This window comes from Gobio gobio (genome assembly GCF_949357685.1).
Source record: "Gobio gobio genome assembly, chromosome: 11".
In the NCBI taxonomy this organism is placed as follows: domain Eukaryota; kingdom Metazoa; phylum Chordata; class Actinopteri; order Cypriniformes; family Gobionidae; genus Gobio; species Gobio gobio.
Genome location: NC_137104.1, coordinates 9,600,238 through 9,608,794, shown reverse-complemented (window position 1 = coordinate 9,608,794; position 8,557 = coordinate 9,600,238). Strand labels below are relative to the sequence as shown.

The following is an 8,557-nucleotide window of genomic DNA, read 5'->3' as shown; positions in this document are numbered from 1 at the left end:
AAAGCTGCGTTTGGATCCTCAGCCTTCACGTCTCAGAGCAGTTCGTAACAAAAGCTTCTTTGAAGCAATCTGTATTGGTAAAAGTGCTATATAAATGAAGGTGACTTGACATTAAACCCAGTAAATTACTGTAAAATTAACAGATTGACTTTTCCAGTAAATAAGCAAATTAGCTATTCACAAAAGCAGTGGTATTCTGGTATTTTATCAATAAGATACCATTCACACATCCATTCCAAAATACTGGTATCCTCTGTGGTGTCAATCATCTGAAACAATTTACAAACTCTTCACCATTTTCTTCATTCACCATCTGTCCAATTTGACAACATTGCACATCGTATTTAGAGCTCTGTAATTTTGGAAACCTAAACATTTGCCAAAAGGAATTTGCAATTATAAAAATATACATAGGCTTGAAAAACTTTCTGACTGTCCATTCTGCTTGATAAAGCTGAACATAAAAGCCTACTTAAGTTTCAGAGCAATCATTTAAATAGGCCTTGAACTTTGCATTATAGATACAGGTTTTGTGTTTGTTTGTTTTTTTGCTATGAGAGACATGACCTTTAGGGTGTACTCACATTAGGCACGGTTGCCTTGTACCCTGCCCCAAGCGCGACTGTTTCTCCTTATTGTGACGTATATCCGAGTGAAACGGCTTCTGAAATTAGAAAAAATGTAGGGCGAGGCTTGATTTTCGTCCTTCGGAAATTGATTGGATCGTTGGAAGTTGCTAACAAAATGGAGGCAGATTTGAAGTTTGCACTCAGTTGTGGAGAAAACCTCGATCTATCTCTTAAATAAACGTATTTTCTCTCTAAATCTTTTCTACATATGTTACTGAGCACATTTCCTCACTTTTCGCTGGTTTATGCTACAGATTTTACTTATTTTAAGCCTTTTATGGCTTTATTTCTGTAAAACTTTTTTCTCAGCTCTCCTTTATAAGGGGGCGCGCCGTAAGCGCGTTCACACGCGGCATTCCTCAGTGCGAGCCGTTGTCACCACAAGCTGTTCGTCCGACTATATTGAGAATTTTTTACATAAAAAAGCTTTTATTTATCATATATTTCTCTCTTTTTGCCTCAAGTTCTTCTTGAAGAAGGCATTGTGTACACCGAGAAAAATGCACCTAACCACCATATTGCTACGATCAGTGACAGGTTTCTGAGGGGCGGTGCAGAAACGAGACAGGGGGCGATAACCCCGCCCTCACGCCATAGCACATGACCGAGAGAGAAGAGAGGTCGTTTCGATGGGGGAGGGAAAGTTAACATATTTGATTAAAGATTATAAGGGTAAATGAATTTTTTTTAAATAATGAAGTGCACAGATAAATCAGTTATAGTAAACCCTACAATATTAATATAAAAATACGAATTGTAAAATTTGATTTCATGCCGCCTTTAAACAACAAACAAAGAATGAATTTGACCTTCCATTGTAATTTCTGACAAAAGACAAATAGATAGAATATAAAATAGTTTATTTGTAAGTAAAAAAAAAAAGTAATTTATAAAAAAAAAATATAATGCTGGTAAAAATCTAAAGTTCTTGAAGATAAATGAAAACAAAAGAATAATTGAGTATTGCTTAATTATGCTTCTAAGTTCAGAGTTACTCTAGCAGAGTAATTTTTTTATCCAAAACGTGAAGGGTCAAGGATATCGTTATCTTTATGATAAGACTGTTGGGGAAAGGCCACTTGTTGAACTGACTCGGCATATCTCAAAATCTGTTGAAAGACAGTCCTTTTACATTGTCAACATTAGTGTTTTGCAGGAAAAACTTGTCATTACATAAGCATTTTAGCTTAACAGCAAAATGCTGATATATACAAAACCTTACAGGGTTTAAAAAGATCAGAGAAGATACACACACACACACACACACACACACACACACACACACACACACACACACACACACACACACACACATTTCTTTGACTTTGTTTTTATTTTTGCTGAATCAGCCATTGCTTGTGGAAAGAAACTATATAAAACCAAGCTTATATAAACAATTAAACTGTAGTGTTCATATGGATATCTTCCTTATATGCAAAAACAAACCATATAGGGAGTAGTAGACTGTAGGGATGGCTGACGCGAAACTGACGTTTCGGGGCTTTGCCGAGATCCCGAAGCGCAGATGTTTCGAAACACTGCTCCGAACTGTAGGCTTGTTTGAGATGCGCCTCGCCTCGCCTGAAATTCAGCCGAGACTAGGCGGCTGCAGTGAGGGGAGGAGTGAAAAAAGTGCAGGAAAGCCGGACAGTTCTCTCTTCTCGTAGTGGATCAGACACCTGCGAGATCAAAGGCGGATATCGCGGGATTCACACTCGTGCGCTTTGTTGCTGATAAACTGGCAGTAATTTAAGTTATGTTACATTTATATGAAAATAAATATTATGAACAAGACACCCAAAGTTATTGTTATTTATTTCCATTCGAAAGACGTGTTTATCAATCATTTTTACTTTAATTAGGCCTACATACATGTTTATATATATATGATAGGATAGGATAGATATAGTGACACATTCAAATGTTAGATAGTGACAGATAGCACAGCATAAGTGAGAGATATAGAATTATATAGATTCATAGGTGATATATAGATAGATATAATAGAATAGATAAAAATGGAGGCTCCACATAAGTACATTTTTTTTATTGCTGAACAAATAATCATTTACAAACAGCATGGCAATAACAGAACATTTTTGTATTACAAAATACAGATCAGGTGCTTGAAAGTATTGTAGAAAAATATATCAGGCAAATCATAATAAAAGAAACAAAAAACATTAAAGGCGCTAGGGTTTTGTTTGAAGATCATATTCTTCTATAATGGAAAAAAGACTGATTGCATTTTCATAACTTTGAGGGCTTTTGTATAAGAGTTAAACTCATTATGAAATTAATAAAATCTTGGTTTCACCTTTAAGAACTTGCATTTGTGTAGGCTATATCACATTTTCCCAGCATGAGGATGTTGTTAATCAGGAAGTTATCTTTGTTATTGTCCATTACAAGAGATGCCGTACATTTGTGGTGTGGGAGCATTTCCATTTGGAAACACCAAATGAAGTGAGATGTGTGTATTGTGATAGCCTTGATGCACCATTTGAGGAGCACTCATCCTGGCATTTTGGAGGGTGCAGAAGACAACAAGTGTCCCTTGTGAGAGGATTTTTCAAAGGCTGGAGAAATTATATGTAAAAAAAAAGAAGTCAGCTAACTCCTTCAACAGCAGAGCAAATCATTTTTGAATAAAAATGTTATGCAACAAATGTGACACATTCTGGCTTTATTTATTTTATGTTCATTTTTCACGACCACAAGACATGTTAAAAACTTTTTTTCTTTTTTTTTTACATGGATCATTGTCAAAGTATTTCAGATCAATACATACAAGTGACCACTAAATGTCGCCGTAGAGACGGGTGTCGGATTGATTCGAAGCTTCGAAACAATATGGCACATTTGCTTCAACTGTTTCAGTGCTTCACAAAGCCTCTGTCTGCCCATGACTACTGAAGAGGCAATTGGTAGGGATGGCAGACGCGAAACAGACGTTTCGGCAAGCCACACAGTCACACATCTGTATAAACCTTATTCACCACAGTGTAAAAGTGAAGTAAATCCATCTTCACCTCGTGGGTTTTTGTGAGAGGAGAGTGATTTTGTGATAGCAGTGATTTTGTGATAGCAGTGAGATTTATAGTGCCCTTTGGTTAGTTATATTTAGGCTAGATTTAAATTAGATATATTGACTGATAGGTATAGACAGTGAGTGACATATAGTTAGGATAGATATAGTGACACATTCATATAGGCTAAGTTAGATAGTGACAGATAGATAGCACAGCATAAGTTAGATATATAGAATTATATAGATATAGATTCATAGGTGATATATAGATAGATATATTAATAGAATATATAAAAATGAAGGCTGCACGCAAGAGATGCCGTACATCTGTGGTGTGGGAGCATTTCCATTTGGAAGCACCAAATAAAGTGAGATGTGTGTATTGTGATAGGCAGCTAGCCTTCTGCAACAATACATCATCCATGTATTTACATCATCCAAAAATATTTGTGCATGCCAGCAACAAGTGTCCCTTGTGAGAGGATTTTTTCAAAGGCTGGAGAAATTATATGTAAAAAAAGAAGTCAGCCGAGTCCTTCAACAGCAGAGCAATTCATATTTTTGAATAAAAATGTTTTGTGACAAATGTGACACATTGTGGCTTTATTTATTTTATTAATGTTCATTTTGTATAACAAACAAAATATATATATAGTTCTTTACAATGACGAGGCTACAGGTTACAAAACCAAGATCATGTAGTTGTCAGACAGATGTTAAAAACAATTTTTTTTACATGGATCATTGTCAAGGTATTTCAGATCAACACATGGAAATGACCACTAGATGGCGCCGTAGAGACGGGTGTCAGATTGATTCGAAGCTTCGAAACAATATGACACATTTGCTTCAACTGCTTCAGTGCTTCACGAAGCCTCGGTCTGCCCATCACTAGCAATTGGAAGGACCCAAGTGCAGTTCTTTAATGAAACAAATCAAAACATAAAACAAGGACTTATAAAACAAGGACTTGACTTGAAACAAAGACAAAACAGGACATAAACAGACTTGCCTTACCACGGGTTACAACGACAATAACAGACCAAGACACGTGGCAAACATGAGGGCTAAATACACACAGACTAATGACAAGTGACACCTGTGAACACTGATTAACCAATGAACCAATGACATGACACAACACAAGAGGGCATGGGAATCACATGACAATGAAACATGACAAAACCAGGAAGTGCATGACAAGACTGTGAACATGACACACTAAAACATAACCTGAACATGACAAACTAAAAACATGAACAAGGAACAATGAACATGAACCCACACCAAAACGCCCTGTGACAAATTGTTGGCACAATTATTAAACTGAGATACACACAATAAGCATAATAGCTTTTTTTCCCACAAGCTTTTACATTGGCTCAGGTAGTAAGTTATTAGGTCGTTCAGCACAAAAGCTCAGGTCATGGGGTTGATATTGCTGAACTGACCTTAGCTCTATAGCACCATCCTGACTTGACATGTTTGATGAGCTGTTGCATTCCTCAAGCAGATACTCTCTTGGAGTTTTGCAAGCATTTCTCAATCGTTTCCAGACCTTTTTGTTTAAAAACATATACAAAGCAGGATTTATGAAAACATGCATGAAAGCAATACATTCTGTCACCTGAATAGCAAAGTCAAAGTGTATGTTGGTGGTACATGAACTAAAAATGTGAAGATCTTGCAAAGCATGCAAGAAAATTACAACACTATAGGGGAACCAGAGGAGAAAAAACATGACAGTGAATCCAATTTCATATCTAAACATCTGGAATGTGTTCCTCACCACGGCAACATATGGAAGTCTGATGGAACAAAATAGGAGCACTAAAAGTGGTATGACAAACCCAAGTATGTTCATCTGAAATCTTGCATAGATTTTCCAGCCGACTTTATTGTTGAAGTTGTAAGTGCAAATGTTCTGTTCATGGACCTTTTGAGTGTCAACAAAGTTGACATGAACAGCAGCAGCCAAAACGGATAAAAGCCACACCAAAATGCACATAATAGTACTCCTCTTTAGTTTGTTGACGATCCTGATGGTAGAAACAACACATACAATGTCCATAAATCTTTGCAAGCTCTGACACGCAACAAAGAGATTACTGCTATACAAACTGACCATGAAAACCAATGTGATTGCCTTACAGCTTTGATCACCAAAGATCCATTCACTGCTGGCATACACTGCCCAGAACGGAAGGCTCAGTGTAAAAATAAAATCTGATATGACCATGTGCAGAGGCAACACCTTCCAAAGAGTTTTGTATTTGATGAACAATATTAGGAGGGTTAAATTTGCTATGATGCTCAGTGCACAGGTAATGGAGTAGAATATAGGTAGAAACACATTGCTGAATTCCCTTACATGTGTCTTCTTGCAGAGTCCATATTCCTCAAGTCCTTCTGCATTATAATAGTCCTCATAATTGCTGTTGTCCTCTGAGTATAAAATATCCATGGCTTTTGTTGCAAATTTCCGTTATTAACAGAAAATCAGTTCCCTTTTACTTAAGAGTCTCCTGTCACACAAGTACGGCCCTCAGGATACTTGCCCAGAAACTTTCCATTTCAGTCTTCAGGAAAATCCCAGTCTCTAGGAAACACAGAACAAACATCCATAACCATGGAAAATATTATCATGCAGTGCACGTCCTGGAATGCTAATACAGTGAATCTGAGTAGTTTGCAGTTCAAAAGCACTTTTTTAGAGTAGGTCTATACCAACAATAAGAGAGGAAACTCGCTTCACTGAACATTGGGAGGAGCAGGAAATAGGCATACCACTGACAAACAAAATGCAATAGTCATTGTTTTTTCAGATATGCTAGCAACTTTGGGTCCCTCAAATTAAACTAAAAATTAAAACACATCACATCCTGCATTTGATGTTGTTGTGACAAGATTAAGGCTGAAAACCTTTTTTTGCATGTTGAAAATATGTAATATTAAATGTATTAAAAATATTTAGTAATATGTTTATAATACATTTGTTTCCCAACTTGCTTATTTAAAGTGCATTTAAGATGTATTGAATGCATTTTAATATATTTCTAAGAAATATACTATAAGTTGTTACGTGTTTAAAAGATGTTTAAAAGGGATGACGCAACATTTATGTGAGATGTGACTGTTGAGGGGTGCAGGTAGAAAAACATCCAACAACCTGAATAAATGACATTAAAGTAATTTATTCCCAGGAAAACAATACCACAAAAATCACCATAATGAAAAGTAACAGAACACGAAAGAATCAAGAATAACAAGAGAGTCGCCCAAATCAATGAAATAATCAAAATAAAACCCAATGATTACTAACCCAACCTCTAATACTAACTAACAAAGAAAAGTGTAGAAACCAAACCGAAATCTTCAGCGTATGCGACGCTATAAATAAACTACACTAACTACCAAACAAAATTACAACTGAGGGCGATCTCTCTTTCTAACTAAATAACATTAGAGAAAACTAACTATCTAAATGGAAGTAAATAGACAAATAACTAACACGAAACAAAGAAATCCGACCTCCACTGACGAGTTATTTCACCATGTGTCTCATACGCGTGTAACGCTCTGATCTCAAACACAATCGTTACGTATGACGTAGTGACGTCAATAATGTTCGTCCGTAGTGAGGATTCCCTAAAGAAATTAACAAAACAGACAAAAAGTGGAAGAGAAAACACCCTCCAAAACATGTTAATGAAAACACATGGAATGTAACAAAGTACTTTGGTAATAAATATACTGTATGCTTAGTAGCCTTTTCAAGAAATATGCTAAACACAAGCATACTTTTGGTTAAGTTTTAGTGTATTTACAGAAAACATACTATATATATATATATATATATATATATATATATATATATATATATATATATATATATATATATATATATATATATATATATATATATATATATATATATATATATATATATATATATATATTTTTTTTTTTTTTTTTTTTTTTTTTTTTTTTTTTTTTTTTTTATTATTATTATAATTTTTTTTTTCAAAAGGGAGAAAGTGTCTCAGAAAAACAATTCGCTCTTTTTAAGATTCAATTTGTAACCAGAGAATTTGCCATATGATTAAAAAAATGTGAGAATTGGTGGTAACACTATATTGGTTTGAACGTGAATATTTGGATAATTCAGGGTCTGAGTTTTTACGTTCTCCTCGTAGGCGATTTATTCAATCTCCACCAAACTCGGTCAACATGAAACAAAGATACGGAAGATGCTAAAATGCAAACGGATATTGGATATCTCAAACGGTGTTGCCATGGCGAGGGATTAAAGAAGGACAAAAAAGGGGAACAGAAATTCTCTCCTATCTTGTAAAATAATATTTTGATTTAAATTAAATTAAGATTGTATGTTTGGTAATTGAACTTATATTAATTTAAAATGACTATAGTATTTTTCAGATGAATATATATATATTTTATAAATATTTCTTTGAATAATCTATTGTGCCTGTGTGTGCTGCCCTTCCCTCAATGAACACAAGATGGCAGTATTGTGTTAGTTTGAAACAGGATAAAAAAAAATTCCATCTCTCTTTCCATCTGCAAATCACTCTTTGTGTGTGTGTGTGTGTGTGTGTGTGTGTGTGTGTGTGTGTGTGTGTGTGTGTGTGTGTGTGTGTGTGTGTGTGTGTGTGTGTGTGTGTGTGTGTGTGTGCTTGTTTATGTGATTTATGAGGACACAAATTTGTATAATGACATGGGTATTACACTGGTATTACGTGTATGTGTGTGTTTAAAAACATACTAAACAATGTTTTATTAAAATGTAACCAAATAGCTTTAAAATAATCATACTATTTTTCAGATCAATATATTTATTTTATTTAATATATTTCTTCTAAATCTTCTGAATATT

General features: G+C 34.9%; 1 protein-coding gene across 1 annotated transcript; it reads right to left on the bottom strand.

Moving 5' to 3' along the window:
• Positions 1 to 3,387: 3,387 nt before the first annotated feature.
• Positions 3,388 to 6,376, bottom strand: LOC307134397 (atypical chemokine receptor 2). The gene has a single exon (XM_079830116.1). It carries the CDS (start codon positions 6,122 to 6,124, stop codon positions 5,033 to 5,035), a length of 1,092 nt encoding a protein of 363 aa, XP_079686242.1. The 5' UTR covers positions 6,125 to 6,376; the 3' UTR covers positions 3,388 to 5,032.
• Between the last annotated feature and the right edge of the window lie 2,181 nt (positions 6,377 to 8,557).

Excerpts from the sequence above, each read along its gene's own strand:
- LOC307134397 (XM_079830116.1), bottom strand. The coding sequence starts at position 6,124 with ATGGATATTTTATACTCAGAGGACAACAGCAATTATGAGGACTATTAT.